At 40.2% G+C, this 16,054-nt stretch overlaps 2 protein-coding genes across 2 annotated transcripts; one reads left to right on the plus strand and one right to left on the minus strand.

Annotated features, from left to right (window-relative positions):
• Positions 1–419: 419 nt before the first annotated feature.
• On the minus strand, positions 420–6,378 carry dnajb12b (DnaJ heat shock protein family (Hsp40) member B12b). The gene is made up of 9 exons (XM_051417492.1): positions 6,222–6,378; positions 3,798–3,975; positions 3,568–3,713; positions 2,987–3,160; positions 2,816–2,886; positions 2,516–2,625; positions 1,802–1,974; positions 1,492–1,633; positions 420–1,386 (listed from the first exon to the last, which is right to left on the minus strand). The coding sequence occupies exons 1-8, from the start codon at positions 6,352–6,354 to the stop codon at positions 1,512–1,514; spliced, it is 1,107 nt and encodes a 368-aa protein (XP_051273452.1). The 5' UTR covers positions 6,355–6,378; the 3' UTR covers positions 420–1,386; positions 1,492–1,511.
• A 962-nt stretch (positions 6,379–7,340) lies between these two features.
• scd (stearoyl-CoA desaturase (delta-9-desaturase)) lies at positions 7,341–13,190 on the plus strand. The gene is made up of 6 exons (XM_051416865.1): positions 7,341–7,591; positions 7,935–8,189; positions 9,101–9,231; positions 9,345–9,550; positions 10,044–10,276; positions 10,840–13,190. Exons 2-6 carry the CDS (start codon positions 7,958–7,960, stop codon positions 11,037–11,039), a joined length of 1,002 nt encoding a protein of 333 aa, XP_051272825.1. The 5' UTR covers positions 7,341–7,591; positions 7,935–7,957; the 3' UTR covers positions 11,040–13,190.
• The last annotated feature ends 2,864 nt before the right edge of the window (positions 13,191–16,054 follow it).

A 16,054-nucleotide genomic window follows, 5' to 3' on the forward strand; every position in this document is an offset into this window, starting at 1 on the left:
ATTCTTTGACACACTATACCAGAACATTAAGATACCTGTTATACTGAGGAATAACATTCAGCTATATTGTCATATAGATCAGCTGACAGCCACCTAATCAGCCACATCCAGCCGACAAGGGCATGTTTAAAAACTTAACTTACTTTCGCAATAACAAAATCTGGCAAGTCAAAATTAGAAGGCCGGGGTCCAACATCTGCCAAAAACCGCTGAGTACATCCGCGGTGAAAGAATGTGGCGCTGTGGTTTCTGCCCAGCACATGCAGCACGTCCCTCAGAAATGTGAACGTGCACAAAGCCATGTTTCCAGTTGCCAGCCTCTTTCAGCTCGCTGACAGGCTTTACGTGCCGAATGTGCTGAGTGGGCTTTTGTCTCTACATTCTGTGCTCGTTCTGCTCGGAGAGATGAGTCATTTCGATTGTGTTTCAGCATCCAAATTTATTTTCATCTGGGAGTAAAAACAAGGTGGAAAAAGTGAGCAAGTACTGTATTGTTTTCTTAGTCTGATCATCCATTTTAAAACAAATACAAAAAATAAATAGCATACTATAAACTCAAAAGTGTGACAAAAATTGCTTTTCCCAACAGATGTTCATCAGAGACATTACGCTCCAAAACTAGAACCTGTTAAAGTCCCACTTGGGTGGGTAGGCACGTCTCTCGTTCTCTTGGCTTTTATTATTGTAGTGCCATAAAGTTACACGGTATAATTCTTTAAAAGGAAGCAAAGTGTAAAGGGACATTTCCTAATTGTTATCTCACACACACACACACACACACACACACACACACACAAACACACAGCAGAAGAAGACAAATCTCAGGTGTTCAAGTGTCTGACAAGCCTTGGACATGAGTATATATTCATCCGAGGTTTCACATTATTCCTGCATAGTTTCAGAATGTGCATTTGAAGTCAAATCAGCAAATCCCCCCTCAAACGTGTCTCCTGTGCTGATTTGACTGCATAAAATAAAAAAGGAAGCATTCACTGTGGTATTTAGTCAACTGCTACGTAAATAACATCCGTACGACTACGACTAATCTCACTATGTTCTGGTTTCATATTGCATTCTCACAAAAAACCTCTCTCAGCTCTATGGCTCCCAGTCAAAACTGGAGCTTGGAGGTTTTCCAAACCCCTACCTTGTCAGGAGGACAAGCTATTTTAAGTGGCTTTTCCATTTCAAAACATTATATTAACATTATATTTTCTCATTTCACATACTAAAATTCCACAGAAAAGGTTTCAACCAGTTCATGTGGTCAGTTTGATGCAGACTGGTGCTGGTTTGTTTGTGTTGCTTGTTGAGTCATCTTCAGTCTCCAGATTGTTAAAGCTCATCTATTTACAGCCAATAATCTTTTGTGTTGATTCTGGAAACCTGGAGACAAGAAGAAGACAATTGAGTTGTGAAATGAAAATGAACATGCAGGCAGTCACTACAAAATGTGTTCAGAAATGAGAACAAAATATTTGGAGAACTTGCTTTTAATTATGAAAGCAGCCTCAACCATGTAATGAAGCTGTAATCTCGGACAGCTTGGCGCAGCTTGGTGTGCGAGCCCTCTGTGCTCTTTGGTACAGGTCAGTGTCTCCAAAATAGCGAGCTCTGTAAAGCATGCCTTCCTCTGCAGGAAACAAGAGAAACAATTCATGAAAGATAAATGAGGAGTAATAAAAATCACAACATGGCTTTAATCATTTCCCCAGAACTGATAATGGAAAAAACAAACAGTCAATATTCATGGTTAAATAAATAAATAAACAAGCATGATTTGTTTTCCTGGCAAACATACTTTGTTGTTTCTCCTTCCAGCAATTGTTGCGAAGGTTGGAAATATAATCATCCTCCACCATTCGCTCCAAATTCTTCAGGTTCACTCCAGTGAACTCCTTGGAGAACTGCTCCCCCACATAATATGGCACCTTCAGGTTCTCAGTCAGCCTCTTCTGTGTGTAACCTGCTGACCTGCGTGAAGATAGGACAAGAGTGTGGGAGAGAGATCATATGACCGATTGCAGCACAAGGATGACAGATCTGTCACCCTCTGTCTCTGATAATGCAACTTATGGCTGATAACAGGCTCACAGACAGGCCAAAAACTACAGAAGTGTATCAGAAACACACAGACAGACAATATGGAGACGGGCCAAACACATGGAGACAGCAATCCTCGCAAACACAGAAGAGGTCTATGATTATTTGGAATTAACTGAGGCAGCATAAAGATGTTCTGTCTAAATCTAACAACACAATGAAAAGTCAATATAATGGATTTGTCTACAATGGAAGCAATATAACTGCAAAGATTATGAAAGCAAATCTATCTTTGGGCTGCTTAATTTATAAATCAGTAACATTTCAAACACAGCCACGAACTTGGGTTGACATTTTATGTAATGTGGAGATAATCTTCCGTCTAAGTGTATTGGAATTCTGCAGAACAACAAGTAGTTTTGTTGTTTAACGGCCTTTTTAAGCTGGCATTCAGAACAGGGATCACACTCACGGCCTGAAGCTGAGGCTGTAGGAGGGGCTGTTGACCATGATCTGACTGAGGGCTGACACAATAACCAGAATGAGGATGGGCATGACCTGCACGAAGAGAGCGAGGCCTCCCTGCAAAGAAAACATTTCAGTGTCAAAACAACAGCTGAATCATTCACCAGACACTATTTGCTTTGTTTAAAGACAGTTGAATATTACTGGAAGCATCTAAAAGAGGTAAAGATGACTCAATGTCTCCCCCTTTTGTTTAACAACAATTTTACATTATTGTCAGCTTGCAGGAGCTCTAATAATAACTTACATCTCGCTGTCGCTCCCTTCTCTCTCGCCTTTGGTACCGCATCCGCCCATTAGTGTACACATTAGCATTGCCTAGATAGATGTAGCACATGTCAATAGACAAAACGAGCATTACAATGAACATACTGTTACTCACAAGCTTGGCATGAAAACACAAAGCAGTGACACTAACTTGACGGGTAACCTCCTCCGAAGAACATATTGAAGAGGTCTTCGGGTGAAATATCTGGCTCGAAGTTTTCATTGTCTGGGCCGTGTCTGGAAGGATGCCTCCTCTCTTCTCCACATTGATCATACTGTCTTCTTTTGTTAGCATTGCTCAGAACAGCATACGCATTCCCAATAGCTGTTGTAAATGTAAAAAATGTTTATGTTTGAGCATCACAAAGAAGGGTTAAAAGACACATTCTGTAACCATAATTAATTAATAATTAATGTAAAAATACACTTAACTCAGGATTTTATACAATTCATGATACTGAGTTCTCACAATTTTTTTTTAAAGACAAATTATGAAAAAGATTTTCTCAAACAAAAATCTATACAAACTATACTTTCTTTATTCATTTATAGAATCATTTTTTATTTCGGAGGTAGGGTATAAACAATGCATATGTACTTTTCCAAAATTATATCACGGTTATTCATCTCACCGATTTAAACCTTCACATAATTGTACTGCGATTTCACCGCCTCGTGATATATCTTTACATTCCTATAAATAATTGATGAATGAAAGTTCATGCTGGTCACCTTTAAATGCCTCTGTAGCACCTGGAGCGTGATTCTTGTCTGGATGGAATTTCAAAGCAAGTTTTCTATATGATCTTTTGAGTTCATCCTCAGAGGCGTCCGCCTGGACCCCGAGAATTTCATAGAAGTCTTTACATTGTTTTATCCTGTGTAGAGAACACATGATTCTCGGTGTCAGGAATAACTATTCCTTCTAACCAATACCAGTTTTACATGATTATCAGCCTCACCTCCTCACAGCATCTAGCTGATCTGCCGTGTAGGGTTTTGCTGTGTCTGAAGGCTTTTCCTCAGGTCTGGTATCCTCACTGTTGGTCTGTCGCTGGCGAGGCCCCGAGACCCCGCTGAAGTCTGAGTGGCCGCTTTGTCTGGGTGTGAATCCATTCTTTGCTATTAGCTCCAGCAGTACTAGAAGGGATACAATAACAGTGTTGTGAACATTAGAATATATTCAGACAATAACTCAACATACACTGGGATTCCCTGCATTAGTAGGTACCATGGTAAGGACCCTCACATCAGCAGAGGCTGTAACACAGGCTCCTCAATCACACAAAGTGTTTGTTGGATGGATTATTAGATTACTACAACAGCTACATCAATACAATATTGTCAGAGTAGCAACTGTGGTGCCCTTCAGGAATCTCATATCAATATCTAGTCTTGCTGTATGCTCTATTTTCTCTGCCTGTGGTCCTTTTTTTAATTTGGGTTTTTAATAGGAGAAAACTGTAATTAAAATTGGAAAGCTGTGCCAATTCAACCCACTGGAATATCACACTATTTCAGACTATTTCAAATGCCAAAAAATGACCTAAATATGAACATTTATTCATGTGACAGTATTTTAAGAAAGACTACTGATGTTTATAGACAGGACAATTCTGAGACAGAAAGCTCAGCTCGAATATCATATAAGCTGAGAACTAACAGTGATGAAGTCTTTAAACCCCCCCCCCAGCGGTTTAAATGTTGTTTAAGTTACTATAATCATATTATATATAATCAATATTGATTATACTGCATATCGATGTGACAGTATTGTAGGGATAATTGTTGATGCTTTCAGGATATTTAGACACTGAAATTTGTGAAACAGCTGAACTAGTACACTAACTGTTATTTAGTGCTTCATAACCAACATCTCATATCCAATACTCTCATACAGCTACACTTCATATATTACAATAGTGATAATACACTAACTGTAATTAACTGCACATGGGACACACAAATGAAATTGTACTTATAGCTTATATATATCTATAACTAAGAAACTACATGACAATAGCTGTAGGAATTGTGGATGTCATTCAATTCCTACAGCTGAATCAAGACAGAGATCATAATGTTTGGGGGGGAAAAGCCTTTAGAGAGCAACTGTCTGTGCACCTTTAGGCATTAGCCCTTCACACCAAGGACCAGGTCAAAAACTTATATGGGGCTATCTTTGATTCTGACCTCAATTTTGAAGCCCACATGTCACCAAAGCGTCCTTTTATCATCTTGGAGACATTTCTAAGGTTAGACCATTTCTCTCTCAGGCTTACAAAGAAAAATGAATGCATGCTTCTATAACCTCAAAGCTTGATGGTGACTATTGCGCTCTTGTTTGATCTACCCAAAAAAACTGTAGACAACTTACAACCTCTTCAGAACGCAGCAGCCAGAGTACTAACGGAGACCAGACAGAGAACATAACACCTTTTTTTTTTTGTTGCATTTGTTGCCTATCAGTTTTAGAATTGACTTTAAGACAATTTTACTGATTCTTAGATGACCTGGGGGACCAACCTGTCTCTCTCTATAGATATGTACCTTAGATCCTCTGCAGCTGGCCTCAAGTGTTTCAACAAAAACACATGCAGAGTCAGCGTTTAGCCACTGTGGCCCCGGCCTCTGGAACAGTCTCATCTATTTTTAACATTTTATTGTTTTAGCCTAATTTTCTGTCTTTTAAGTCTCAATTTAGTCTATTTTTGTCTGTGCAGTTTTAATCTTAATCTGTGAAGCACGTTGAGCTGCATGTTTCTATGAAAGGTGCAACATAAATAAAGTTGAGTACCGTGATTCAAGTTGTTTGTGGATAACAGACATTTATCCAGGATGCACTTAGCTGATTGCAGCTGCAATAGCAATCTGACATGACCGTATGGATGAGTGCATACCTCATATATACTGCCAATGGTGCATATTAAGTGTGTACATGCATCTCCAGGTATGCATGTGTGGCACAAGAATTGTAAAAACCAATAAACTGAATGATAAAACGTGATTTTTCTGAGATGTTTGCAATCTAGGGGTCATTTTTCCCCCCTCTTCTCTTTGCCCTGTAGTCAACTGACTTTCTAGGCTCAGCTTTGTAATGTAAAAGCAACTAATACGTGCTATCCCTGACACCTTTAAAACATCTGCTTCATGTTAAGAACCGGTAGGAGCGGTTGAATCTGTCTTTAAACGACAACATGTATGACATTCAGGAGCTGCTATGATGGGACAAAGCGAACCAAACCAGATAGCCAGTGTGCTATCGAAGGCCCCGGCTACATGCGCCGCAGAGCTCATCCGGGATGCAGGTGATGCTGTCGGTGATGATGCTGCGTACCTCCCCGGCTGAAGCGCCCCTTGCTCCGGCCTCGGCCATTTTAACTCACCCTTCGCCTTGTCGGTCGGGAAGAGCCTCTGCGCCTTCTCCAGGAACCGCTGCGCCTTCTCCGGCTGGTTGCTGGTTAACGCCGCGGTCGCAATGTCAATGCAGCGCTCCGCTTCGTCCCTGTTTACTTCCATTGCGGCGGCGGGCTAACGGGGGGGGGGGGGGGGGGGGGGCGGACGGGGGGGCTAACTAGAACAGATGTAAATAAAAGGCGCCTGCTGATGACGTCGTGCGGATGCTGCAAAAAATAATATGTCACTTGTTTGAGGGGGGGTGGTGGTGGGGGGGCGCTTTGAATCTTTTGACAGCGTGTGACCGCCCCTGTGCTCGCAGGTGTCTGGAGACCTGCTGTTATTAAGAAGTAGGTTAGCCCCCCGTTTGCGCGATATGAAGGCGTCGTCGGCTCTCGTGTGTGCTGCCTCTTTTGTCCACTAGATGGAGTCAAAGCGTGTTTTTTTTATTTCATTTATTATTTTCTGTTAACAAAAGTAGGCCATGGAGGTGAATACTCATGGATGTGTTAAATTAAACCCCGCTCTCTAATTTGGGTCGTGTGAAGTCCACTTGTCTCCTCAGTTCAACATCACCTCCGTATTCTCACGTTGCTGCAAGATTAATAATCTTTATTTTATTTTTTATTTTTTTGTCACATGATTGAATGATAAATCACTGTATCACATGTTTATTCCTACTGAGCAGCGAGTTCAGTTGTTCTCTTGCATTTTCTAAATATGACACTTAACACTCCAGACTCTAATATAACTTGAATATTAATATTATTTTAAAATTATCCTTTTTTTTTTTTTTTTTTTTTTAAATTTTATTTATTTTTTCTTCTTTCTATTTTTGCTGATCATGACGTCAGATAACAAGCATCTCTATATTTCCACCCCGTGTGGGTGGGCGGGGGTCCTTTTTTTGTTTTTGTGTGTACAGTAACTTGTTTTGTTCCTGTTTCATGGTTGAATTTAACACTTCAATCACCACGTGTGAATGAGTGGGTGGGGGGAAGAAGAAGAAGAAGAAGAAGAAGGAGGGGGAAAAAAATGAATTCAATTCATGTCTAGACAGCTGTAGCTTTTCTCACCAGGGGAGGTAAATATATGCTACATCTGGCAGGAGAATGAATAAAAGGTGAACAGCAGATAAACATACAGCCAATCAGAGCCCGAGGTTGATGCGACATCCGAGCGCTGATTGGTCCGTCGCTGCTCCAGCTCCAGCTCTTATTGATTCGCTCGCTGCGGAGCTGACTATCACTCTCCCTTTCTGGGTTACTGTAGTTTTGTGTCGAGCTTCTTCTCCGTTTTTTTAAACACCTCCCCCCCCTCTACACACACACCGGACTCGCGTTTTTCCACCGGTCTTTGGGTGAGTTTGGTTTTTATCTTCAATATATATTTTTTTCTAGTTTGTGTAATATCAGCGTTACGCAACGCAGCAAATGTCGTGTGTCAGCTAGAAGTCAAGCATCATCGTTACATGACCATCCTCATCCTCACTAGCGCCGACCAGCAGCGCCAGAGCGAGCCTTAAAACTAGCTAGCACAGGAATAATTATCACTCACTGTGCGAGCTGGTGTGTTTTTTTTGTTGTTGTTGTTGTTTTTTGTCTCCTCCTTGACGTTAACTCGCCACAAAAAAAAAAAAAAAACACTTAAGTAACCGTTTTGTCTAATTATTTTTTTTGGGGGGTGTTTGTTTTGCCGCTCAGAGCATCACCAAACCGCGGCCACGATGACAGAGGCGGAGGCGTTGGAGAAGAAGCAGCACAAGCCCAGCAACGGGAATGCTCTACCAGAGGCCACCAGAGAAGACGTGTTTGATCACACATACAAAGAGAAAGAGGGCCCCAAACCTGCCACGATCATCGTATGGAAAAATGTCTTATTGATGACTCTATTGCATTTAGCTGCCCTGTACGCCGTGTCCATCGTCCCTTCCGCATCTATTTTGACCTTGCTTTGGTGTAAGTAAAAAAAAAAACATCATACCTTCTACAGTATTTATGCACAGGAGGATTGTGACATTTGTATTATACTGTTATTATAATACATATAACATGTACTGTCAGCATGCAGGTCCACTAATGTATGTATAGATGTGTGCATGAACCTCCCAGTATCCTGGATGTTGTGGGATTATAGATCAGGATTGAAGGATCAGGGATTTAATGTCACTTAATAATAAAATAACAGAGGTAAACAATCTATTTTTTTAATTAAATTAAGTAACAGTGACAGTAAATCAGGAATGCAGACAATATTAAAACCATAGATCTTGCACTTCTGAATAGATTTGAATTCTTCCAGTCTTGTACATGCAATCATCAATTAGTTTTATCCATCCAGTCATCATCTGATCTGATGCAATTACATTAGCCAGAGACTCACAGTTCCATATAACAAGACTCCCTTCATGGTTAGTAAATCTCTGGTTAAACAAGTAGACTAGTATAAACCAATTCAGTCACTTTTAATTATTTTTAGCAGGAGATATTGTGCAGGAAAGTAGAATAGTGTGATAAACTGTATTGTGAAGATCATTGTGGAGCAAATTCACAAATATTCTACCGAATTGGTAAACAAATGCCATTGTAAATGAATCATTTCTGCTTTTTGAAAAACAGTTTTACTTTATTTGGGGGACAATCTCCTCCTAGTTACATATATATAATTATAATATAGCATAGATGGGTTTATGGTGTGTCACTTGTTGCAGGATAAGCTTCAGTGCTCTAATTCTGACAGTAAAACCATACAGAAAATCTCTCATGCTTAGACATTACAATGTGCAATATTAGTGCCATAAAGTGCTTGTGACAGGATGAGATGAGTAGAAGGTGGTCAAACTAATTTGTTGATGCATTTCTCCCCACAGCCGCACTTTGTTTTTTGATAAGTGCTTTAGGAATTACTGCAGGGGCTCATCGTCTGTGGAGTCACAGATCCTACAAGGCCTCTCTACCTCTAAGGATCTTTCTTGGTTTTGCTAACTCCATGGCATTTCAGGTACCTAAAAATGACAGACACTTAACGTTGTGATAATAGCAGTTTTCATTACTGTGTAAGTACCGGGTTGTGTCTACAGTGTATGTAATCTCTGTCTTTACCTGAACCCACAGAATGATATCTTTGAATGGGCTCGAGACCACAGGGTCCACCACAAATATTCAGAGACAGATGCTGACCCCCACAACGCCGTGCGGGGCTTCTTTTTCGCTCACATCGGGTGGCTGCTGGTGCGCAAACACCCTGACGTCATTGAGAAAGGGCGCAAGCTTGAGCTCAATGACCTGCTGGCTGACAAAGTTGTAATGTTTCAAAGGAAGTAAGTGGCTTCAGTCAAAGGTTGATTTTACACTTCATCTGACAGTTAAATATCAGCCTGGAAGGATTTACTCTTAAAAAAAAAAAGCGCACTTTACTCCTTTTGGCAGGTAGTGTGGACAGCAAATAAACACAATTGCATTTCATAACTTTATTTCTGATTATATATCAAATTCAAATAAAGAGCAGAGAAAGAAAAAAATAAACTCATCCACCCACTACGATTTACCCAGCTCTGCTGCAGAGTTTGCTATAGTGCAGGCTCTATTAGTCATTCTGGTTTGACAAGTTACCAAATACCAACATCTTATTCATGCATGTTTAGATTTACTCAAGGTTGGCCTCTGTAAAAAAAAAACTGGGTCATGCGGAGGGAAGTGAGAGAGTGAACAATCCCATGTTTGACAAGCATTAGTGTGTTTAATGTTTATGTTGTGCTAAACAAACACCTCCATTCTCTCTGCTCTTCTCCCCCACTCTTGTCTCCTCGAAAGGTATTACAAGCCGTCTGTGCTGCTCATGTGCTTCTTCGTCCCCATGTTCGTGCCTTGGTACATGTGGGGAGAGTCTCTGTGGGTGGCGTACTTCATCCCGGCAGTGCTGAGGTACACCATGGTCCTGAACGCCACCTGGCTGGTCAACAGCGCGGCTCACATGTGGGGAAACAGGCCCTATGACAAGAACATCAACCCCAGGGAGAACAAGTTTGTCGCGTTCAGCGCTATAGGTATGGAAAAACGCATTGCACGTGACAAAAGAAAAGATAGGCTCAAATTCTTGAACAAAAATAAGGTTGGAGAGACTACGACTCATGACTTATGATAGTGATAATACAACCTTACCTTAGAATGAACCTTTTATAACTAAAGATGCCTTCCACAAGTCCGCCATGTTGAACCGCCATATTCCTACAGTAGCCCGGAACAGACATACCACACACTGGCCGTTTTTTTCGCCAATTTTTCTCCTTGGCGCTTGGAAGGGTGAAGCGAGGGAATTACAATGTGCAACTACACCACTAGATGCCACTGGATCCTACACACTGGTCCTTGAACTTTCCATCAAATGTCAATGGCATGTCAAGTAGAACAACTAACAAAACAACACAACCTCTAACTATAAAGATCACTGCTGATTACAGATGCGGTTACTTTTATTGATGTGCTGGAACCCTTAATGGATTTAAATATCTAGTAAACGTCATCTAGCTTTGCAGAGTCTGACCGTGTCCTGTTAATTGTTTCCTGTTGTCTGTCCGATTTGTTGACGACCTCTTCTTGTTCCTCACAGGTGAGGGATTTCACAATTATCACCACTCTTTCCCCTATGACTATGCAACCAGCGAGTTTGGCTGCAAGTTGAACCTTACCACTTGTTTCATCGACTTCATGTGCTTCTTGGGCCTGGCGAAGGACTGCAAGAGAGTGTCCAACGAGATGGTCATGGCCCGAATACAGCGCACCGGAGACGGAAGCCACCGGAGTGGCTAAGATTGTTGAATTGTGGTCAGCTTCAAGGCAGAAAAACCGAAAGGAAGAAGCTTCACAGTTCTTTGACAGCTATACATTTGTCATCCTCTGAGGATAAAAGTCAGCTTCATGAGGGCCTTGACCACATTTTGCTTGTTTTTTGTGGTTTTTGTAGCTGTAACTAAACAAAATTGTTCAAGATGGATAACAAACACATTTAGCTAAGGTCTTGGCCTCGATTTATATTGTTCATTCAGGCCAAGATCTTGCAAAGATGTTTTAGATTTGAAGTAGATGCATTTTAAAAGTCAACTTCATTCTCCGCTGTTTTGCCACATTGGTGTGCATTCTTCATGCAAAGTCATGTAGCCGATCATTTTTATGTAAGTATTACTCAATTATTAATCAAAATAGACAAGAAGTGGAGCACTGAAATACGGAGTAACATTTCAACGGTTAAGGTGACTGTTATTGCAGTTTACAGGAGGTTTTTACATTTCTGATATAAATTCACATTTTGAGCGCTCTTAAAGATCTGGGGGAAAAAAGGGATGAGAGTTTTTGTTTGTTTTGTTAAAGAGTTGCTGGCTTTAATGAAACATGGCACATGACGGAAGAGTGAGGGAACCCAGACCATCTTATAACCTGACTATACTGACAACCGGTATGCCAAAACTGTATGGAAGCTGAGTCATGCAGTGTGTATTGCAGTGTGTAACTTGGTTTTCTTCTAACCAAACCAAATGTGTAGAACATGTCAAACATGACAATATAAGGGACACATTTATCATTAAACTAAAACTGCCGTTCAATATTAACAGTCAATTATAAATGTCATTTTAACTTAGAGCCATGTTTAATTGACTTTTTTGTGTTTTTAATGAATATATTATAGTGCCAAGAGCGTGCCAACAGTCGACATATTTATAACCATCTCAATGGTCCACTAGAGCACACTAAGTCGATATTGCTTCTTCACTCAACATCATCGTGGAAGTCTTTTAACATTGTGGCATCAGTGGCTTCGCTTCCTCTTGAGACTTTTATCCAACCTGTCCTTTTTGTCCTGAAACATCTGCAGCAGAGATCTCATTGGTTGATGTAGCAGCCAGTCACGTGACAGTTCTGGTGTTACAAAACAACATGCCACCCATGCATGATGATATACTGTAGTAGGTGTTGTGGTGAGGTGTTTCGTCGGTGACTCTTAATGGCAGAGCTGTGTCTATTTTTGTAATGTACTGTGCAGCTGCATCGCTTTTGGATCATCAGAACTGTTGCCATGGTGATTTCTGAGACGCGGTCTGGTTTCCCTTTGATGTCCTACAAAAGCTGATTGTCATTGCAAAAATTTTCGATGTTTATGTCGATCTTAAAATTCTGGTGTGAGGAATGCTTATATTATCTTATTTATGTATTTATTTTAGTCTTTTCCTTATTGACTAAAAAAAAAAAAGATTGCTCTAACCTGAACCGTTTTTTCTGCATTCCAAGATTTGGCAGACAGTCTCGTAAAAAAAAAAGATTTATATCAAATTGGAGCACCTGTTTGTTTTTTTCCCCCAAGAGTCAGGATACAACCTAATGCCTTATGACTTGCATCCATTCCTGATCTTCTTCACGTCCTGTCTAGTTAAGACAAAAAAGGTTAAACTACCACAAAACAAATCTGACAGAGGTCCATGTTTACAGGCTGAAGCAACAGGTGGAACATCATTTTTATTCTGAAACCACACAAGCATTTAATTTAGGCAAACGGTAGCATGACAACATAAATGTACTGTAAAATGCAAATAGATGATAGAGGTTCATTTTCAAATAATCAGATACAAACCTTAACGCCTGGTGCAAAAGCTCTATCGTGAGATTTAATCTGCAAAAATACGTGCCCCCGACGGATGTGCCAACGTGTTCCAGCCCATCACGGCATCTCGGTATGAATACTTCAGACAAAGGTGCTGTCATGATGAATCTTAGAGCACTTAACCAAACCCCGACAATATATCACAAGCCATGCAAACAACTCCTGCTGCCCAGAGCGCCAAAATCAACATTTTCCTACTGATGAGAAGGATTAAAAGGTTGTCACTGATGAATGATAACATCAAATCTCAACTGTATTCTATTCTGAAATAAAATTCACAATATTTTCAATACACTCGTAATTCAAAACCGTTGTCACACTTTCTTTCATTTTTCTATATTTATTGTGTCTTTGCCTTTTGTGGTCATAATTCTAAAATCTAACATATAAAACTAAACATTTATACCAGATTGTTGTTTCCCCAGGGAGCTCCTTGTAAACATATCTAACAATATTTGAAATATTGTTTTTTAAATTGGATTCTGGTATAAATTTAAACACATTTCTCCCATCTGGACCATGCTGGCAATTTCAGAGTTCTTAGTTTAGGTCTCTTTATGTGAGCTGTCATGGCAGGTCTGTGAAACAGATGATCCAGCTGCTGCTGCAGGCCCAGTATAGTCTAACAACAACAAACCACCTGAGGGAAGCATTTAATCTTGATTCTGTGAAGAATGAGGCCACAGGCTGTCAGGGTATCTGGTGTTTTAAGTGATGAACGGGGCTGGATTCAGGCTTCGTCATTGCACAGTTTTAGGGAAGAAGCCCTTCTGTCTGAATTTCACTTCAGGTATATTGTTGGTTTCTCATGTAAAGTAGATTTCTGATGCAAGATGGAGGCATCTTTTTGGGTTTTGGAGTGTGGACATCACCATGGGATCTTGGAAACTGATGGAAAGGCGTTTAATAGACCAAACAGTTCATGAATTAGTTAGTTAGTTAGTAGTTAGTTAGTTAGTTTCACCCCTGATTTATAAGATCATCTCATATTTTGCATAGAAAATGTTTTGCCCATTATTTGACACATCATAGTCTTCAAATAAATGCAGTGGAATAAAAAGTACAATATTCCTTTCTTATATATAGTGGTGTATAAGTATAAAGCAGCATACAATGAAAGTAGAAGTACCTCAACATTGTACTGAACTGTAAGGTACTTTCCACCACTGCTAAACTTTCACCACACACACAACTTAATAATACATTACAGAAATGAGTCACAATGAAATACTGCACATTTTACTTAATGATATTTATCTGACAAATATAGTTACTTAGCAGAATATAACTCTCTGAAAGTATTAGAGTAAAAGTAGAGTTAAGAAAATCTTGCTGATAAGTTACTAAGTACTTTTTTAAACCCAGAAGTTTTACTTGTAATCAAGTATTTTTACACTGAATACCTACATACTTCTCCCACAGCTGTTTTTTGTGTGCGGATGCAAATAATCTGCAGTTTCCTGGTAATACCCTAACTGGGCTTGTCTGTCTGTTTTCAGTTCCCTGATTAGGTTTTGTCTCCTGCACTTTAAAAAACACTGGGTTAAAAATTGACAAAGTGTGGGGGTCAGTATTGCACCAACACAATGCTGGGTTAACTTTACCAGGTAGCAACAAGGAGAAAACCTCCCGACAGAAGGGTTTTGATTCAGTAACCTGAAAGACATTGGGTTAAAACTGACCCAGTCCCAAAGGGATGTTTTGACCCAGTGTTTTTTAGTGTGTGCAGTGAAGAACTCAACACATCCCAGTCTGCTGCTGACATAAGCATGCAAGTCCAATCGGCTATATCCCAACTATTTAATACTGCAGCTATTGGCTCTTGCTTGCAGATGAAGAAAGCTCTCTGAACATGTGTTAAATGGTTTACACAGGGCAGAGAGGAATGTAGGACCAGTGTGCTGACCGGAGACCAGTTCATATTACATCAGCATTTGCTATGTAATGTGTGTCTTAAAACGTACGGAGGGGATCTTTAAAGTACCAGAAGTACACATTATACAGAATGGTCCATTGCATATTATTGGATTATAATTATTGATGCATTCATGTGTAAAATTAACTTAAATGTTGATTTGAACTACTGTATATGCTGCCATATGCTATTTGTGGATTATATTTTGTATTATTAATATGAATTTACAAAGCAAGAGCTGTCATATAAATGCAGGGGAGTACAAAAACAACCATATTTCCCCCATTTAAACGCACTGGAGTAAAGTAAAGCTGCACTAGAAGTACATGAATACTTTCCACCACTCCTCACTGTGTCTTTGATAGGATCACAGCTCTATAAACTACTACACAGTTAATGAGAGTACAGCATGACTCAGGGCGCTACTGTGGTGTGATGTGTTGTGAAGTTGCATTATATTAACATCACCCCAGACTGACATGATCGAGGTTACTGCAGTTCAAAAAAGCCCCAAAACATCCACGCCACGCAGCTCACAGCGTCTGACTCTCACCGGCCAATCAGCGGCGAGGTCCTGACTTATGATCCTTCTAGACCAATGGCGGAAGGGCGGGTGACCCACCTGTGCCAGCTTGCAAACTGCCAGTTCCCAGCCTCGGGATTTGGCAGTGAATGAATGAAACGCCCCTCGAAGAGCACAGCGTGTGAGAAAAATCAAAGTCGTAAAAGGCAGCCCCCTTTTTGGTGCATTCAAGTGCTTTTGGAGAATGTGGGGAAATAGAGCTGCGCCTAACTCAAGCTTACCCTGTGGGTGTCGATGTGGAAAGCTCTGTGATAAGTACAGGTAGTAGCTCATTGTGTTGTAGCTGCACATCGGCCACTGCAGAGATCGAGCAAATGCAAGATGATGCATAGAGAGCCACCTACTGTTCAAAATGGAAACTGGAAGCAGAGTAACATTTTAGAGTTTTATATTATTGTATTATAGTTTTGATGCATTCATGTGTAGCAGCTGTTTAATGCAAGTAGTCGAGATTTTTTACTTATATTTTTGTGTAATGCTTCATTTATGTGTTCATCGTGTGTTTTCTATGTTGAATCTCAAGTAACAATAGCTGTCAAATAAAAAACATAGGCTGCTCTTAATAGTCTTACACATGTCAGTATGCCTTTAATAGTGCCTGGAGTACATGAAGCAATGTGGTGGAATATAGGTTTGAAAATAGCATTTCGATCAGGAGAGACTAAACGAATATT

Source organism: Dicentrarchus labrax, unplaced genomic scaffold (genome assembly GCF_905237075.1).
Source record: "Dicentrarchus labrax unplaced genomic scaffold, dlabrax2021, whole genome shotgun sequence".
In the NCBI taxonomy this organism is placed as follows: Eukaryota; Metazoa; Chordata; class Actinopteri; family Moronidae; genus Dicentrarchus; species Dicentrarchus labrax.